This window comes from Lonchura striata, chromosome 1 (genome assembly GCF_050655825.1).
Source record: "Lonchura striata isolate lonStrDom1 chromosome 1, ASM5065582v1, whole genome shotgun sequence".
Classification (NCBI taxonomy): Eukaryota; Metazoa; Chordata; class Aves; order Passeriformes; family Estrildidae; genus Lonchura; species Lonchura striata.
This window is the reverse complement of record NC_140703.1, coordinates 63,906,453-63,927,465: the sequence shown is the minus strand read 5'-3', so window position 1 is coordinate 63,927,465 and position 21,013 is coordinate 63,906,453. Positions and strand designations below refer to the sequence as shown.

Genomic DNA, 21,013 nt, shown 5'->3' with positions numbered 1-21,013 from the left:
AGAACCACATCTGTAAGGATATGATGTTAGTATTTTTGCAGTTCATTAAACAATTCCTGCTTTGAAGACAATCGTGCCAGGAAAGTGTCCATTCTCCACCAGTAAGACCATTTGGTAAATCAAAAAATAGAACCAAACATTCAACACATGCCACTTCTCTCAGTATTTTGTGCAATAGAAGCAAAATATATATTATCTGTTCTTTAACTTGAATTGCAAGACAAAAATAATTTTATTTCCCTCAGTACTGTCAAGTAATTATTACATATCTTGTTTCAAATAAGCTGTATAGAATGGTGAGCTGCAACACTGATCCATGTGCAGCTAAAAGGATGCAAGAATACCATGCAATCAGCAAAAAGTCTTGAAATATGGTGCTAACAGACACGTAAACTGTCAATATAAACTTTGAACCAGTTGTTTTGTAGCTGAAGGACCTGCCTATGACACTGGAAAGCAGACCTTTCAGCTCTTCTCAGACTGGAGAGAAGAGGGAAAGGAGCCGGAAAATATTTACTTCAAATTCCCAGAACAGTATCTGTTGGAACTGGGCCAAAATCTGGGGGGCAGGGGGGAAGGTAGGATTCACTGGCCCAGATGATGACAAGCAAAAATGTGACTCCATAGCTGAATCTGTGGATACTCTCTCACAACACAGTAAAATGGTATTCTATGCAGCAGCAATAGCTGATTGCTCATTTCTCACAGTACCTTCTAGATATGCTTAACTGGTAGCTCTGGTCATTTGGAATAGGAAACAACATCCAAACTGATCATCGCATAAGGGGATGCTATGCTTAGATGAAACATTTGTATTTTGAAGCTACACTTGCTAGAACTCAGAAATAATGCCATTTGGCCCCTAGAGATAATGAGAAACTAGGTGGAATGACTGGCAGGGAAACAACATCCACATAGCAAAGAATAAAAAAACCTAAACTCAAGCCATATTAACAGTTTGAGCTTTTAATTTGAGGTTTGTGAAATAAATGAGCTTAGTCAAAATTTGCTACAACAGCCTTTCAGTGCTTGCTTTGCAATCTGAAAATGTTCCTCCCTTCTCCTCCCCACAAACTTTAATTTCATCTAATATAACATAAGAAAAAGTACTTGGTTTATGGCAGTGAAATCTAAATCACAATGATCCTTAGCACATAATCTTTTAGGTCTTTGAATAGCTCTTGTAGTTAAAATAAATTCTGTCATTCTTTTACTTTCACCATTAATTTCCTTTTATTAATCCTGATTCAGACTCAGAAAATATAAAAATAAATTTATCAGCTTTACCTGTAATGCACTGAAACTGTCCATCTTCTCTTCTTATTGTAAATGCTTCCCCTGGATTAACTTGCACAAGAATAACCTTAAAAATAAAAGAATGTTTACAACCATTACACAGGAATATGTTACAGAAGTCTGGTGTGTGCAAAAACCAAACGTTTTACTGGGAAAAAAACATTTTTTTCTGGTTAGTAAATACATTATTTTTTCACATCACACTTCTTGCTGTCTTCATCCCACAGAGAAAGAGATAAGAGCAAGAACAAGCACAGATATTTTTAAACAAACATTTTTCAAAGAGTGAAGGAGAGAATAACAACTAAGGAAAACAGTACCTGTACAAATTTTATTTTCTCAACTGCTTGATATAATTAAAAAGCTATTTGTACTGCTTAAATTATTTCAACAAATTGCATTAACTTCAACATTAATCAAAACATTACATAAACTTTCAGAAGGAAGCCTAGAATTCACAGTGCTTGACATCAACCACTTGACAAACAGTTTTCAGCACAAGGAAAATACTGTGTCATGTTCTTCTTTACATGATTCAAGCATATTTGTACATCCATTAATGATAAAAAAATATCAAGAAGTCAAGACAAAATAAGTGCTCCACATGTCCAGCATGAAACAGTATGTATAATTTTATTTATTGGTTACCCTAATTTTGTAAAACCAAGCAATGCAGAAATGATACCAAAGCACACAGCATACAAAATAAACACAGAAAGTCTGTATCAAAGCAGAAGCCTGCTACCATTTTAATTTCTGTACTTTTATTTGAAACTTGCTCTTCCATGAGGAAAAAACTGTAAACATGAAAAACCTAGCTAGAATTATAAATAAAGGATAAAAAACTTTAAAAAGTAGAAAAACAGGTACATTTTGTAAGTTTCTTTCTGGACAGAACTTTCTTCAGTCTTGCTTGCACAGGTCTAAATAGAGCCTATATCCTCCTCCCTCTACAAACCAGAAGGAAAGTAATCTTTATAAACATAACTCTTGAGCATTACAGCCAAAAATTTACTTTGTTAAATTGCTAAAAGAAAATAAAATCTTTCATGTTCACAAAAACACAATCAACCAACCAAAATCCCCAGAACTGGAAACTTGAGTGCTACTCATTTTAGGAATACCAGAGACAAATAAAAGGACAAGAAAATGGCAGAAATCATATTAATTCCCCTCTTTCAGGTGGAGCAATTTCACAAATTAAAGAAAAGATGGCAAGTTCTAACACTAACATATTGATGAGATATGATAGACATTCACATTTTCTAGCTTGGGCTGTGTGATTCAACACTGATTATCTCAGGTTTGAGCAAGCACTTTAAAAATACTATCTTGTTTCACATGTTTTTTTCTGGAAGCTCTGGCTGTTTGAGAAAAAAACATGAACTGTATCAATATTTACATTTTTATCAAGCTATTACATCTTCCAGACCTTCTGGAGTGTGGGTCAATGTAAAATTCAGTTAGCATGCATAATACAATCTAAACAAGATGATTTTAGTAATGAATTTCAAAGACTTAGAGGTCTTCAGAAAATACTGTATTGCCAGAGTTTATTTTGAAGTGTTTGAAAGTAGCATTTTAATAACTGGCTATCATCCCCTTCACAATGTGATGAAGGAGAGAAATATGAATAGATGAGTTCTTACAATTTCTTTTTTGGACTTCCCAAGCGGGCATAACTTTTTGAAGACATATTTCATTGATATACTCTCCTCTTTGCTACAATTAAAAATTTTAGCTTCAGTTTAGACTGGAATAAAAGTACCTAAAAAGCTTCATGGTACACAAGAATGTCTCTCCATCTGTTATGTGTGGGCTGGATAGCTACATTTGCCCATCTCTTTTGGCTGATTTAGATGCCCAAACTCCTGGGAGGAGCCATTCTGGCTACAGCTGACATGTCAATCTGTACCATTCTCAGCACAATATTTCTGGTCACCATCATAAGAACTGTGAGAAGCAGAAAAGCTTTAGGGTGATGGCTGGCTCTTGATTCCTGATTTTAAAGTAACAGGGAATGTGAGCTGACTGGTATTCCCAGTTGTCCCTGTTTATTCTGTGTGAGTGCCTGAGGTTGGTGATCTGGGTAATAATGCTGCTGCAGGAACTTGCTGGCTTTCCTCCCCCAGACCTCTTGCTGCAGATCATCCAAACCTGAGGTCCAGCTGGCAGAGGGGATTTGAGCATGGGAACAGACACATTGGCCCGACTGCAGCAAGTGGGCTCTATGCCTCCTGGTTTTGTTTTAAATCAGCTTCTCCTGTGTGAGCATCTTTGTTGCTCATATCACAGCTGCTCTGAGAAGCTAAAGGCTCAGCACGGCAGCCATGGTGCAGTGAGACAGGCACCCTCAGCAGCAGCAACAGGTCAACTGCTGGGAGTCCAGCACCATTCTGACACTCAGGATGCCATCAGATTTTCACATCTCTGATGACATCTGACTGCCAATCCAAAGGGTGGGGAGACTCACCAACTTCATCCAGTTTAATTAGATCTCAGTTCCCAGAAACAGGAAAAAGTATGTCTTTTGTCAGTGGACAATTAGCCTACTTGATGCGTGACTGTATTTCATTGACTCCTGCTTTCAGCCTTGCTTTTATATAGTGTGTTCACATTTTTATTTTACAACTATTACAAGGTAGGCTGTGTATGCCGCCAAGTGTGCCAAAAGAGATTCTGAATCAGGGTATCAGGGTTGAAATTTCAGAAGTTTTGAGAACTGCTGGCTTCAACAGGATTTGTATTGGGGCAGTGAATGACCAAAAGGGGTTTCTGGACCAACCTTATCACAGCTGAACCCCATGGTGTGATCACAACTTTGAGAAGGGCATTTCTGATACTGCACCTCAGTAGACATGATGTGAAATAAGAAAAATTAAAGCTATACATAGAGAGATTGGTACCTTTCTGGTCAAAAGAGATAGTACAAAAGACTGACAGTCACTCACAGGAATTCCCCCTTATCTAATGGAAGTCTGCAGTACATAATCAAGGACGCAAGAAAATTTCTCTAAAGGAAAACAAAACATGGATTTTACATAGCATCCATATTCTAGGTTAAAAAAAAAAAAGAAAAATAAATCTATGGGTTGCTTATTTATAGCTCTTTAGCTCTTTCATCTCATTCGAGGTGCCTTTGTGCAGGCTTGCACACCCCATCAGCCAGCATGCTACCTCATGCACCCTGACATCAGTACTTCTGAAAACCAGGGCCTGAGTCTTTCACACTGAATATTCTAGATCTTGAACTCCTTTCTGTTCTGGGCAAAACATTCAAATTGGCTTGAACTAAGAGAAAAGTTTGTAAAAATATGATAGTTCAGCCTCTCTTCCTGCGTCTCAATCTTTTTGTGACAAATTCTGTTGCTTTACTCACAGCACCCAAAGTTCTGCTACCCAAAGGCTGACATGCATTTTACCCTTTGCCTGCTCCTCTAAGGTAACTATGATACTCAGAAAAAAACCTCATTTATGATAAGTCAGTCTTAGTGGGAGGCACCTTTAGCACAGGCACTTTTCAAGAGCTATTTCTCTTACTAAAACAAAACACTAATTGAGAACTTCACAATCTTGACAAAATAATGTGAACTTAGGATACTGAAACCTTGATACAAGTTCTAGAATCATATAAGCACTTTTATAGCACTTCCAACTCTAATGAAATCTAATAAAATTTAAAAGTGTAATTTCTGAATACAGTCAGAATTTTGACTTAATGTGTTTTTGTCTCAAAACATGTTAAGGCATTGCCATTAAGAAACAGGAGTATTAGGTCAACTAGATCTATGTAATTTTCACTGTGACTATAAACTGTTTCCTTTAAACAGTTGTTTAATGATGATCCACATTACCTCAATACAGTTCCTGATGAAAAACAATACAAAATTTCTTTCCAGCATACAAATTGACAATACAATAGTGCAGATACACACGTTAAAAGCAGTTCTTGCATAAATAAAAAATGGCCACTGAATGGCTGAAGTTTATAATACCTGAAACATCAGTTGTCAAAACTGTTGGTTTTAGAAGTGAAATTTCACATTTTAATGGTACTTAATTTATTCTATAGAGGCTACTTTAGAAAATAAATCCAAAAAAAATGAGCAACATAGTAAGCTTTGTAGTAGTTTAATTTAATTGCCCGGATTGGCACTGACCTCCTAACAAAAAGCCTTCTAACAAAACTAATAATACCATGTATTAGAAAGCTCAGTGTGTATTTCCTGAAAATGCTATTTGAGCTCAGGAAGAAGTTGAAGCTAAGCAAGAACATAGGAAATGACCTGATGGTCTGGGTGAGCAGCCCATCCAACCAAGCACACTGACTCTAATATATCAACTGAGATGCTGTTTAAGGAGAGTGTGTGAGCCAGGCCACTTTCTGTAGTCCATCTCTCTTACTGTCCATATGTTTGCCTAAACTCTTTGAATTCACTAACAATTTGAATTGCCTCCACAACGTCCTGAAATTTTCTTTTTAGACATTTTAAAACCATCTCCTACTAATTACATGTTCCCTAGCTTCTCTGCTATGAGATTTGCTGAAAAACAGTTCTCAATAAATTTCATCCACCTCCTTCAATATTCTTTAAGTTTTAGCAATTCCCATCTCCTTGTACCCAGTCTGTAAACCAAGGGGTTTTAATAATCCTCATCTCTCCTGGGAGAACTGCTACATTGCTTTGACCACACCAGTGATACCTAGAGCCACATCTACATTAGCAAAGCAAGCAGTACTCAGGAACATTCCCAGATGGTGGAACAGCCACCTGCAATAATGAACATGCTAAAGTGGACCTGAGCATAACATAGATCCATACAGAACTGAAAACTGTTCCTGAGGTCACTCTTACCAGGCAGTTTGTAAGAAAAGATTTACTACAACTTACTTGTTTCACAACAAAGTCTCAGTCTCCATGAACATTCAGAGCCCATGTAAATTACTAATATGTAAACAATTACTGTCAGTATCCTGAAGAAGCACTACAATATCATGCCTTTTTGAAAGAGTAAGTAAGGGACACACTCTAGAGTGGTTTTGAAAATCTATTTTTTACTTTAAATTAAAATTTGAGCTCAGCAGATCTAGCAAATATATTTTTAGAATACAATAATTCTCTCCCTAAAGAATTCCAAATTGAATATAATTTTATTGCAACTCAATATAATCCCATCCTACAGAGATATATAACACTGATGTGCACATACTACCATTAACAGACACAATTATTTTTAAATTGTATTTTAAGATCTCATATAGGATTTATTACTACATCAGTGTGAGCAGGATGGAAACTATTTAGATCTTGCATCTAAAGAATCAATGGAAGTACAAATGTTCAAATAGAAGAATGCTCAATGTTACTTATTTTTATTCAGTAAAACTTCACTATCTGCAAGAGAAAATATAGGAAGTTTCTGTAGAATGAAGCAGGAAAGTAATTTTTTTCAAGTATTCAGCTTGTTTCTACCATGAAAGAAATGAATTTGATAAAAATGGCTAGAGTCATAAAGAAACCCCTGTAAGAATGCAAGTAACAAAAGGTGGAAGAGAAAGCTGTGTAAGGCAGAGCTGCAGCCACCTTGACTCAGCAGGCTGCTCCAAAGAAAGGAAAAACTTAAGGCCAAACGTTAACACTTACCTCCATAAAAGTCCAGAAGCAATTTTTATCAGCAAGAAGCAGAAGCTGCAGAAGCCAAAATAAGATCCTTTGAGGTATTTCTCTCTGCCAGTATGGTCATGGCAGTATCTTTCAAAAGCAAAACAGCAGCAATACAAAATATAGGTGATTTGTATCTTACTAATCTTTGTCATTAGGTATACAGAATACTTTGATAAGCAACCTAAGATTTTACTCATGCCAGATGAATACAGAGTTAACTTATTTCTTCACTGGAGCACAATAAGGGCAGAATGGAATTTAAAATACAGAGTTAGCTAATCTTGTTTTGCACACTAATTAAGGCCAAAAAGCCCATTAACTCTACTGAAATAACAATTAAAACCAACCCTTCATTCCGTAAGATATGCACTTCTACAAGCTTCTCTACTTGAATGTCTATCCTCCTAACAGAAGTAGTGATGTACCAGGAGACTGACCAGTTTCAAAATAATTTCAGCTACCTGACAGAAAAGAAATGCAGCATTAGACTTGTGGCACCATCACTAACATGTATTTACATTGCAACATGAAGGAAAAAGCTTCCCTGGTACTTTCAGTGGAAAAAAAAGTGCCTAACTATAAATAGCCTCATACAATTAATAACTGGTCTCCGTAAGGTGGGTAGTAAGAAAGATGGAAACATAAACCTATGCACAGCATTGTGAAATACTAATATCAAAATTGGATTCATACTGAAAAGGACCCTAGATGAGGTGAAAGACTTGCAGAGTAGGAAACAAAAACATATCAGGACTAATCCCTAAGCATTAACATCTTCACTGTTTTAAGGCAACATCTTTCCATAGTAGAAACTGTAAATACAGTTAGAAGTCCAAACTATTTCAGTCCCCGTGGAGGAAAAAAAAAATAGCTGATAAGTAAATAATGAAATAAATCAATGAGCTCTAAAAGCTAACTTCAAAAGATCTCACAGCAAGTTTGACATATTTCTCTTCTGGTCACCATTATACATGTGCAAAAGCAGGTCTCAGAATTTAAAAGGCTAAAGAGCAAAGCTTCCTCCTAAAATAAACACAAACCATACAGCCAATCAAAACCTAGTATCTCAAAATTATTTTGCCATTTCTATCAATTACACACATGCAGTGGGCCTATAAGGCAAAAGAAATTATATTTTATAAAAAATCTACATATTCAAAATATTAATAACACTCTTAATATATTAAGTTCTAAAAATTTGAATTTAGTCTAAAGTAAAAAAAAAAAAAAACCACAACCACAAAGCCACCAAAACCCAAAAACCCCACAACAAAACAACTCAATACCCAAACAACAAATGATTGTATTTAGAAGTATGCTAGATACTCTTTTATACAGGCACAAAGCAAAACAAATCCAGAATTAAGACATTTGTTAACCTTCATACTGCTCTATAAAGTTATGAGGATCTTTCTAACTTGGAGAATTTTTTGCAGATCAGATTTGAATAAGGTTTATGGAAGAGAGTTTAAGTTACCCTTACTAAATCATAATTATCTTAAATATTACACATTTTAGAGCCATGTTCAAATAGTACCTGTATTTCTAACAGGAGAGGACTGACTGAAACAGTTTCTGATACTTCTAAGCCAGCACAAACATCAAGAGAATCAAATCAGATACAATAAAACTTTGTTTACAAGTTTGATATTTACAGCCAAATTTTCAAACCCTCTCTAGCACGTGACAAACTGTGTTGTCCAAATAAATGCTTTTACACCTAAAAGTTTCTCTGTCTGTAAAAGAAGTTATTAGCTACTGAATGTAAAAACATAATTCAAAAACTTTAATTTTTTTCCTAATAATTATAGGTTTATTCCAAAACAGCTAAGTGTTAGCTGAAAAACTGAAACTATAATTTTAGAGTTACTGGGATATGGGAGTAAAATTTTTGTATTTGAAATAAATAAAAATAAATCATCAAGTTTGTTCTGTCTCCAGAATATCTTAGCTTTCAAATGCATTCTTCAGTACCAAAGACTATCAGACTCCTGAAGGGGAAAAGAAAAAGGTTAAATTTTTTAATCCTGACTGAGACAAAAGAAACCAAAATACATTTGTTTCTTGTGTGAAGTTGTGGGATAAACCCACATGAGAACTGGCACCCAGTTCTGTCCATAGTTTAGCATTACCTACAGCCACAAAGGCAGGAAAACCAAAGCAACCAGACTGAATTTCAGGGTAAAAGGGCATTTTGAATGCTTCTCCCTCCCCATCCACCCATCACCTCACTCCAAAGGGGAAAGGAATTGAAAGGGTTACTTGGTATCTTTCTCTAAAAGAAGTTAGATATACATTGTGAATTTACATATTTTTCCAGAATGAGTGAAATCTGGGACAAATTTTCCAACCAAGCTAAAAGCCTCTGAAGATATATAACTTGCACGCTAATAGATCTACCACTAAATATAGCATAACAAACAAAGCAAACCTTTAGCAACAATGCAGATTCCTAGCCTGGCATACACATTAAAATACCAAAAAATGCAGGAAGTAAGATGTGAAGGAAAAAGTGGAGGGGGGAGGGAAGCTAGAATATGGTACAATAATTTCTGTCATTGTTGATATTAAATATATAACATGAAGAAGAGTATGTTACATTACAAACTGTGGTTAAAGCATACTTAAATGTAACTACATAGTAAGAGACTATGTTGTTCCTGTACAACAAGGAAGATTACAAGTTGGAGCAAAACAATATTACTAAAAGGCAGAATTCTGTTTTTCCCTCATTATGGAGTGGTTTTGTGGAATGTATGTGTTTTTTGAGGTCATGGGGAGTTTTCAGGTTTTTTTCTCTACAAACAAACTTCCTAAAAAGCAAGAGGGTAAGGTGTTTCAAAATGTTTACCTGGACATTTAAAATCATAATTTAAAGATAATAGAATCACAAACCATTTCTATACTAGCATAAACAATATTATTTTCTGAGGTGTTTTACCTGGAAGAGGAGAGCGTTCCAGGCTTGGGTTTTATTTTGGTTTGGTTTTGGGTTTTTTTTTTTTTAATTATTATTATTAATCTTAAAACATCTATATTTAGCATTATATGGTTATAGGTGCTGAGTCGGTAGCAAAAGATTGTCAGCAATCACAAATAATGAAAAGACTTCACCAAAATCGTATTTCTAAATGCACTGCTAATACAAATCAACATAAGAAAAAAAAAAGACAGCAGTTGATGTCTAAAAATACTGCAACTGAAATAAGCTCAGCAGTACTCATGAGAAGATTTTTACCGAAAAGCACAAAGGTAGAATAATTTTTGAATATTTTTCAAATTTAGGAAAACATCGTAGCTAATACTCTTGGTCATCGTTCTGACTTCAAAAAATTTTAAAACACTGAACTTGTTAAGAGGGCGGCACAGTCAAGCTCCTTGTAAGATGTACACTGTATCTTTAACAATCTGTCTGCAACAAAATTATAAAAGGGTGTATTTCTAGAAAAGACACAACTTCCAGGCAGAGCCACATTTATGCTCTGTCATTAGGGCACGTATTCAGAACAATTACATTTTTCTCCACTAATAGTTGCAATCAAGATGTTAATTAGTGACATGCTTTATCTCATAACCCATTTCAAAAGCCTTAGCACTTTGACTTACTGTTGCTCGCATCCTTTTATTTCTCTCATTCAACTGGTGCTACCACAGTGACAAAGGATGAAGGAAGATTCAACAGGCACCACTCCGGCTGCTCCAATCTGTTCCATTCACTCAATACTGAGGTAATCTTCGGTGATGTGTGGAATACTGCCCCCCCCTCCTGGGAAAAGGGCACCTAAACCTGGATGCCACGCCGGAGGATCTCCCTTCACCTTCCCCTATAGCTGTGCATCCACAAAGCATGTGGAGGCAGGATGTGAAAGGTAGGATCAATTAACAATATAGTCAGCAATACCTACCTCAAGCCTTCCTTCCTATCAAATTAGCCAACGTACAGTGAGCTTCCTGCTGTACATGAATGTATCATGTCACCATAGCAACTAAATCAACAAATAGCTGCTGCAGCATCTGCTTCTGGATCATCTAACGTCAGTCAACAGAAGGTTCAGGTTTAAGAGAACAAAGCTTCCAAATACATGCCGTTTTATAACTGCATTTTTAATTTAGCCTCCCAATTCCCAGACAGGCTATACTAACTAAGGGTGAACCAACTTCTGACTTTATAATCTGTGATACAGTTTATGACTTCGTTTCTCAAGTAAACCAGAAAGAAGGGAGGAAAAAAATACTCTGTAAAAGAATAAAAAGAAACAGCAAAGACATAACCAGATTCTAACACACTCTCTCAAACACTGTGTTATTTTATACCATTCATTTACTAAGAGATGAGAAAAGAAAAAGTATGTTTCTGAACTTTGCTTTATAATTTACATATGTCTCCCCTAAATAATACTATAGGCAGAAATACCTTCTATTAAATATTAATATTAAAGACATTTCAGATAGCTGACAAACATGGTTTCCCTCTATTAGTCTCCACTTCAGAGCTAAATTGAAAACATCCAGTATTGTCTTCTGGCAACCTCACATCTGCAGTTTTTAATCCCAACAACAGCAGGGGACCACTGGCACACCCTCACCTGAAGAAGTTACACAGAGCAAAACACACATCTCTCTCTTCTTGGGAGAAATTACTTCAAATGCCACTTCTGCATAACTGGTTTAAGTTCTAACCCATAGGGAGACAAGATACAGAAAACTGCTTTGAATTTGCCTTGGTATTCAGAATGCAACAACATGAGATTACAGATTAAATGTTGTTTAAGGTATAAAAAATTCTAATATTATCAACATCTAATGTCTTTAAAGGTAATAAATGTACAAAGACACAGACACTTATGTAAAAGCACTCAAAGCGACAGCCTACTTACAATAAAAAAAGGGATTTTCCCTTATTTTAATTTCAAGTCATATTCCTAACATTTGACCGGCATAAAATTATTTACCAAATAAAAACACTTTCTAGGCAAAAAGTATAAGTTATTCATATCCAGGATAATTTTATTATTAAAAAACACCTACTTTTAGTTTTCAAATCAGATGTTTTTCCACCCATCTTTTGTTACAAGTCTTTTCTTACAAGGAAAATCATTACATCTAGGCTGGCTCCACAGAGTGTGGTCCAGTGAGCAAGGAAAACTAGATGCACACTCAATATACTAACACTGCTGTGGCTCCCATACTGACTTACTGTGATTTGTGCCTTTGTCACTTCACCAATGCCAGAGTTCCCATTTGTATGTCTAGTCCAACAGTATTTTAAGTTCATACCTGCTACTGGATCAAACAATACTGCAAGACTTGAGTGTTTTTATTCATTAGTGGCACAGAAATTGCCAGATGGAATCACATCTGTGGTTGAGCTAAGGTGATGTCAGTTACAAACACAGCACAAGTTGTTTTTCCATAGACTGTATGTTCAAAATCTGCTGCTTATATCATAACAAGGCTAATGAGGCTATAAACTACTCTTTTCCATCATCAAGCCCACTATCACTTAAAAAACATATTAAACGGAAAAATGCAAAAGATCTATGCAACAGGCATTACAGAGAGTATATGATTATTAAATAGGAACACCTGACATCAGTAATAAAAGCTAAATTAAAACAATAACTTAAATTGTTTTAAATTGCCAAAGGCTTATGAATTACATGGTCATGAAGTGTTACTTCCAAGTACTTCTTTCTTAAAGTCATTTTTCAAAAGACCTTTCTGCCTCCCACCTTTTAAATTTAAAAAAAGCTTCCTCTCTCCATGTGTACATTGGCTACCAACCAATAAAGAGTTTTGAAAACTTTAGATTAAGCTTTGTACCACACAAATTCATAGCAGACTGAGCACACAATATTTCTGTGTTATCTATAAGGAAATGTTAGAATTTTCTTTTTTTCCCTTAAATGATCTTCTGGTTTCAGTAGCAATGACAGAAAAAAAAAGGCTTCTCACCATTATTTATAGAAGCGTCCTATAGACTGATCTTTGTCCAAGTAACATGATGCAACACTCTTAAACACCGAAGTTCTAAATCTTCTATTTTCCACTGTATTTTTTTTTGAGCAAATTCCAGTTTACAGGTTTCCCATCACTACACAATTCTCTACCCTAGCATCTGCTAGTACTGCCTATAAAGATCTAACTGCTCTATATATGGAGTTTAAAACTTTCTTCATGAGGAAGAGTAAAGATATGCCATTAACAAATCTTGGGTTTCAGGTGAAGGAGGAAATCCACAGAGAATTAATTGTTGTACAATATCTTGCAACAGCAATTTACATGCTTGGGATTTTGAAAAAAAAACCAAGTATAATCCAAACTATTTCAGCTTACAGACAGTAGCTGTATATTTGGAAAAAAAAGTGAGTGAAAGAAGCCATCTTTTCAGTGACATGCTTCTAAGGCCTGAATTTTCAGAGGACAGACCAAGCAACTCTACATCATTTTTCTACAAGGCAGCTGACAGATAATAAAATAACCAGTAAACATTTAATCTTTAACCATTGCTACAACATACTGTCAGCACCACTGATTGCACTAAGGCAAAAGAAGCAACTGGAAAAGGGGAGATTGGAAAGATGCTGAGACAAGTTCATTGGCACAGTTTTTGAATGCTACAGATGTCAATAAACTTTCCTTGCTCTTTGTAGAAAGGCAGGCTGGAAAGATCCAAGAATCAGTGATTCCTTTTTTTCCTAGAAAATGAATTTATTTATGAAAAGTTCTAAAAATTTTTACTGTACTTGTGCTTTCCTCCCTTCTGTTCACGTAGAAGATAATCAGCTGAAAAAGCAGACCACTAAGAAGGGAAGGCAAAGATGATTTTTAGACTTGCTTTTTAAAAATAAAAAGTTTTTTGAGAAGGACCAGTAGAAGATAAATGTTGAATTCTGCATTGAATGTCAATGATAAACGTTCAAGACTTGTCAGTGTCTACACATAATGCCAATCACTGTACATTCCACACGTCTGTCTCATTCTTTAGTATTAAGAAATAATTACAACTTTGATCTACTTGATTCTTCTTTGTCTCTTCTCTTTTGCATTCTCAGTCCTCACAGCTTGCCTAAGCAAAGTTTTATTTGCCTCATTTACAGCAAACCCAATCTGTCTCATCAGCATTTACATAGTGCACACAAAATTTGCTACTTAAAATAATACTACTATCTTTAAATCAGCAAAAGTATAAACATGAGTATAACAGCAGTATTTCAAGGAATCTGGATAATGCAACAGACAAACATTTGGGCTTCAAAGTCTTTAACTAATCCATGTTTACAGGGAATTAGAAGGAAGCAGTGTAAGGGGCAGTCACTGAACTCTGGAACTTTCTGACGCATCTGTGGTTAGACACATCAACCTCTAAAAATAAAAACTGTAATACTTTAGTCAGATTATTCTCATTTTATGATTTGTTGTTTGAAGTCCCTAGGAATTCAGCTTCACAATACTAAGCGGAAGTGGATGAGAAACAGAGCTCACACTGCACAGCAAATGGGTAGCAAGGGCTAACTAAGGTTTCAGCTGATACTTCACAGGGGCTAGTCCCCTCATGAGGCATCTTCCCTGATGCAAATATCTGTCTATTTGCAACAATCCAAATGTATTATGGACTAGAAGAGAATTTTATATTTCCCAACATTGCTTCTGACAGCTCAGATTCCTGTTTGCTGCTACAGCAAGTTAAAAGCCCATAATATTTAAGACTGATGGATGTGTTTAACTTTTTAACTCTAAATACAGTATAAAAGGAAGTGCCAAAGGAAGAACGTTGTTTTCTAGTTATTAAAAATAGCATTTACTTAAAAAAAAGTTAAACATAAAAAATTTCAATATCACTTCTAAAGAAGCCTTTTTTACCCTGAAAAAGTACCCTATATACCCAGTTTTGCATAAATATGGGCATCACTGTATATCAAAACACTGTAACAATACAAACTTGAGTTGGAAGAGAAATTAAAAGACACATCTCAATTAGATCAGATTGGAATGACTTAGTCAGTAATGGACCAAGGGTTTGTTGGAAAAAATCTCTACAACCCCAATCCTTTCCCATGTATTTTATCCTCTTATTCAAAGTAAAGAGAGGGAGAAAAAACAAAGCCGACTGCCATTTTTTGCTACAGTATGTAAACTATAGTCTATCTGTTTCTAGAGAATGTCATTCTGGCTGCTGTATGAAGTGTATAATTCTGTAACACACAGCAGGCTCATAGACTCTACCCAGTTATGGCAAAGTCTCAATCTCTAGCGAATAAAATATGACAGACTATTTTACTTGGAAGGGACCTATGATCATCATCTAGTCCAGCTGCCTAACTGATTGAGGGCTGACCAAGTTGATGTTAAGGGCATTGTCTGAATGTCTCCTAAAATACTGACAAGGTTTGGGACTTTGGCCACAACTCTAGAAAGCCTGTTCCAGCAGTTGACCACTGTCTCAGTAAAGAAATGCTTCCTAGGGAAAAAAACAGGTTTCAGCTAGCAGAGGGATGTATCTCAGATAACTTATTTGCCAGGTGTGTAATTCTCACGTATTTTAAGAGTAGATTTGAAGAAACATAGATAAGCACTTGGGGTGACTGGGTAGGTAATTGAGTGGCAATCAGGTTATGGCTTACTCAGCATTAAGCATCCCACAGCACAGAGAAGGGGAGAGATGAGGACATGCCTGGGTCCCAGACACTATTCAGGCATAACTATACCCTTCCAAACCTTATTGATTGATGAGCGCACAGACCCAGCAATCAGACCCATTTGCAACAGACTGCACAGAAAAACCAAGCTACCTCAATGCTTATAGCTCCAGGCAATTTGCACCTTCTCACCTCATAAAAAAAGAGAGAGAACAAAAAAGTACAGATCTTTAGTCACCTTCATACACCATGAAAGGCATCATCTTCTGGACATGCTTATTTCTCCCAATTGACTGTATTAGTAACCTACAGTGACTAACTGACTTCAAATTCAATTTTCATGTGTCATCCAATTCTCCCAAATGTCAGTTTCTGAACAGATTAATTCAACAGAGGCTGAATGCCTCAAGTATCTTGGGAGGAATCCACCGCATGGAGACCAAAATTAATCTAGGATTCATATCATGCATACGAAAACAGAAATTTTAGACAGAAAGGACAATTACTGAAAAGTTTTATGAGGATGCTTCATTCCATGAATTTTCATATCAAATAGAAACAGAAAAGGCTATGAACTACAAAGCCTTCACTCTTGTTTCTACATTTATTTTCAAACAGAAAATATTAAAATAAACATATCTGAATGGTAGTAACAATTGTGCAATAAATCTGGTGCTGCTTTCTTCTCAACAAAAACAGCATATGAATACATACATTACTACAAATCAAAGAATTTTGAAATCTTTATTTTCTGCTGAGGATGATGGCTTCTTCTAGGAAATTTAAAGCAAGTTTTCAATGCACCTGCAATCAAGGACACAGTTTAAAAAAATTGGAAAAAAATTCTGATCTCTAAGGCAAAAAAAAAAACAACAAACCCTTACACTTAACTAAGAAAAAACTTCCCCCTTCCTAACTAAAAAACATTATTAAGTCAGATAGGGGAAGGCTCTACTAACCCTGAGTCATCAAAACTCACGTATTTTTAACTTTTCTTTGTGATGTTATTTTTTTTTTAATCATAGCCAACAATCAGTTAAAAACTTCCATGGAAAAGATTTTTCTGTCTATGGAATGTCTCATATAAGTTTGATTATATATTTTACAGTGATGGTTGCTACACAAAAGTACTAATCAATCCTGGGGAAAAATACAGCTTGATAATGAGGTTCCACAAGCTGGCACTGAAGCATTGCATGCCTGAGAGTTCCAATGGTTCCAATGAACACACTTCTGCTGCACTTCAGAGCTATGAAGTCACTGAAGAATGGAAGAATAATTGTCAACTAAAACAAACTTCAATGAACCTCCAAAATGAGAAATTGGACATATCTGCTAATCCAATAGAGCCAAAGGGGAAGTGCAAGTTAAAAAAAAAGGCAAAAAGGACAGAAGCAGCCATGCACATACTCTGTGTTCTATGAAATGAAAGCACAGATAAAAGAAAGTAAAAGAGCACAATATGGAAAGTGACGGAAAGTGAGAACAGTTATAACACTATATGTTGTTAAACAGCTTATCACGGATTTTTTTTTCTTGTTGAGGAAAAAGATCATGAAACATATTGCAGTTCTAGGCTTGATTTTCAGCAGCAAGGCAAAACCAAAGCAAGTTGGAACTTGATAATATACCATATGGTTTTCAGAAGCAGAAGTGCCAGAACAAAAACCTAGGAAACTCATTTAGCAATCTAGTCTAGATTTATATTTCCCAACACCATCTTCACCATTATACTTTGCTACATATATAAACAATCTGAAAGCCAAAAAAAGGGATTACTTAATTTGTTTTATAGCCCTCTATTACTCTGCTGACCAAAGGCATCCTCCTATGACAAGTTAGCAATAACAACTTTAATATCAGAGGTTTAAATATTTGAAGAAGAAATTGATTTTAGAAACACTAACTTGTAAATTTTACGTTAAATACCTACTTAAACTCTAACACAATACACACACACACTACGCATATATACACACAGAGTGGGATTTTTGGAAAACTCGCCAAACATCTAAACTTCTCAATAAAATTTGAAGGATAAGCATCAAACTCCCAAGCTAGAAGTGTTACTTTACCCCTATACCTTGCCAAGAAATAAAGTCAATTAAAGATCAAACACTGTCCCATTCCCCAGAGAAAAGGAAATGGTTAACAAGTACTGGGCTACTTTGAGAGCGCTATCTATATTTTCTGGTAATAAAGGGCACATAGGTCATACAGGAATGTCTCACTTTGCAACTGCTAGCTTTACTGGGAAGGTACCATGCGGGTCCAGAACTCCACAGCTGCTGCATTCTTGTGTCAGCAATTTACTGATTTGTTTTGGAATAGCACTGGGTGCTGTAGCAACTTTCCAAAACAATTTAACATCAGTGTGTTAAAGTAGTTTGAACTCTTGCCTCTTCTTTTCCTCTCCTTCCACCAAATCAGGACTCACATAATCAAGCACATCCTTCCTGTCCAGGCTCAGCAATAATCACTAAAACATCACTGCACTAGTTACCCTTATGTGAAAAACCCTCAAGCACTTCTGTCCTCATACCATGTCTTCCCAGTTTCACTTGGTTTCTATCAGCTCCTATAGATCTGCTCCATTCTCCATCTACAACCTTACTCACACCAAGACACAGGAAGTACACTATCCCCTCATGCTGAACACAGTGATAGGAAGGTGCAAAAACAAGCAGTGCTTCTGTACTTAACAGAGGAGGGGGAGCCAGCAGGTTCGGTCTTTGCTTTTTCTTTTCATTGTTTTTGTGCTACGACACTAACAGTAGTCCCTTGTTCTGTGGGACAGAAAACCAGGCAATCTCCCACAACAGTACTGAGTGACATACAAACATCCACAGTTTAAGTTCCCCATGTTTTCTGACTGAATACTCACACATTCCTCTAACTTTGTGGATTGTTTTGTTTTAAAACATGGTGGAAAGTTGCAGCTTTAACCTGATCAGACACTTCCACTGTTTGAAGCATATGACCTTTCATCTTAACATGTTCAAATATTTGTACTGCTATTTCACATTTACACTGCTAGCAGAACTTCAAGTATTTGAAATAGATTATCTTGAAGATATTAACTGTTCCAGAAAAGTACAGAATGATCTGTATCCATCTAGTAACTCAGTTATGCAGTATAAACAATCTAAGACACCATAATTACAAGAGTTAATTCTCGTAAAATATAAGAGGGGGTAAATTGATTTTAAAAATCCTCAGATGTCTTACACATGAAAAAAAAACTTTCAAGTTTAATATAGATTTAGCTAGTCTAACATAGAAAATACCAACACAGAAGCAAAATAATTAAATAAAGAATCTTGTACTAGTTTTCAGAAGCAAAATACCTAAATAACCAATTTTCTATTTGTTTTCAATAATTTTTTCAGTTAGGACCGACTAAAACTAATTAATTCAGCTACAGACCAACTTTTACACTATGAATATAGAAGAAAATATCCATTTCTTTACATGGACAAAACTGCTCTGAAGTTTGACTGCAGGAACACAAATTTTGCCAGCTCTACAGGTTGAGTTACATTTTATGTAATCCAACACCAGTGCTGTTATGAAAGGAACTGCTGAAGTACTTTTCATACATACGGAAGTAACCATTACAAAATGTGTGTACTGTAGCTAAGTAAAAAGACTTTCAAAAAAATTAGTAACTCCACCATAAAGGCAAAAGTCTTCTTCCTTCTTATAGTTCCAAAGTTCAAGGGAAAACGAAGGAATACAATGAAATATTATTCAAGTTTAAAATATTTAAAAAAAAATATGAAAAAGACTCAACACTACAGTGTTTTGTACTTGAATACATCATATTTTCACATGCAGTATCTATCCCTTTCATGAGTACCATATAAAACAAACATGACACATCATTTTAAGACTGTTATAAATAAATAAGCGACTTGATTTTAAGATACATTGTTTTAAGACTGTTATAAATAAATAAGCAACCACCTGACCTTTTTGCAGCCTAAGCCTTAACTGGGCAACTTTGACAGACAACACAGTCCCTGCAATAGTGGACTTCCAATATTTCATATATACAGAGTACTTTCAACCTACTGATGGCTTTTAAATCACCAGATGCAAAAAGGGTTTCCACTACAGTTTCCTGCCGCTGAACAAATGCACTTGCTGACTCTTCATGAGTCTTGTATCAGATGCAAAGGACAGAGAACAAAAGTTGCAACTTTCATTCAACATTGTGAAACACGGAATAAGAGACAACATTGTGGTATATAACTGCCAGTTACCATGAAATGGGGAAAGAAAAGAAAATTATTTTCCTTATTGATGACCAATGCCCAATGAAAATTCTCTTTTTTAAAACACACGTGTTTACTACCAGTCCCATTTTAGACAGTAGTCCTAATGAGATGCATTTTGTTTTATATGAAAAAGGACAACAGCATATATGTTGTTTTTTCCATTAGAAGATTAACACAAACTCCCACAGCTTCATTTCTTTGAAGAAATACTTTGCTTGTTTTCCAGTTTTAATCCTCCTTGGCAGGAGAAAAGAGACAACATTTTAAAGAAAACATATATCCAAAAGAACATTTAAAGTTGCATATGACTCAAAATCTTGCATGATAACAGTGTAAGCTTGACAGAACAACCTGACAGTCTTATGTTTATGGAAGGCAGAGCAGGTAACTCAGTCTCAACTATGTTTGAAAGGTCATGGAAAACAGGGGAAGCTCCAAAGGACTAAAATAAAGCAAATGTCAGTGCCATCTTCAAAAAGGGCAAGGAAGAGGACCCAGGGATCTAGAAGGTGGTCAAGATCACCTTTAGCTCTGGGAAGCGGAGTGGACAAAGCTTTCTAGAAGCCGTTTCCAAATGCATTAAAGACAAAAAGGTGATTTGGGGTAGTCACTATGGATTCACAAAGGGTAAATCATGCCAGACAAACCTGGATGGCCTTCCACAGTGAAATTACTAGTTTGGTGAAGGAGGGGAGAGCACAGCTAATGTTTATCATGACTTTAGCAAGGCTTTTGACACTTTTGAATAACACAGAAACTGATGAAGCATAGACAGAGCACAGGCACCAAGGTAGACTGAAAACTGGACCAAATGCCAGTCTTGAAATGTTGTGATCAGCAGTGCGAAGTCTAGCAGGCAGCCATCCACTGGTCACCTACTGCAGTGGCTGACACTGGGGCAGACAAGGACTACAATCTTCTTTAAAGATCTGGATGGTGGGACAAAGCACATCATGAACAAGTGACACAAATCTGAGTGGAGCAGCTGATGCACTAGATGGTTGCACTAGCATTGAGAAATACACATTCAACGAGTGTCCAGGCAGACACTAACAGACAAAAGCATGTCCCACCATTCAAACTACCCAGCTGTAACCAAGTATCTGTCTGGAGATCATAGTTATTAGCACAT

At 35.9% G+C, this 21,013-nt stretch overlaps 1 protein-coding gene across 9 annotated transcripts in view; it reads right to left on the bottom strand.

The window, feature by feature from the left end:
• FNDC3A (fibronectin type III domain containing 3A) overlaps window positions 1–21,013 on the bottom strand; it is a 111,934-nt gene that overhangs the window by 73,287 nt on the left and 17,634 nt on the right. For 3 of the 9 annotated variants that reach the window (XM_085577741.1, XM_085577739.1, XM_085577745.1), the window contains exons 3-4: window positions 6,942–6,986; window positions 1,288–1,363 (exon numbers count right to left, since the gene is read on the bottom strand). The exons of 1 other annotated variant lie outside the window; for it this stretch is intronic. In XM_085577741.1, the coding sequence (XP_085433867.1) occupies window positions 1,288–1,363; window positions 6,942–6,986 (121 nt within the window). Of the gene's footprint in view, window positions 1–1,287; window positions 1,364–6,941; window positions 7,050–10,568; window positions 10,844–21,013 lie in introns of those variants that run through there. 5 more of the 9 variants (XM_021528415.3, XM_021528414.3, XM_085577767.1 and 2 more) reach the window with 3 other exon arrangements.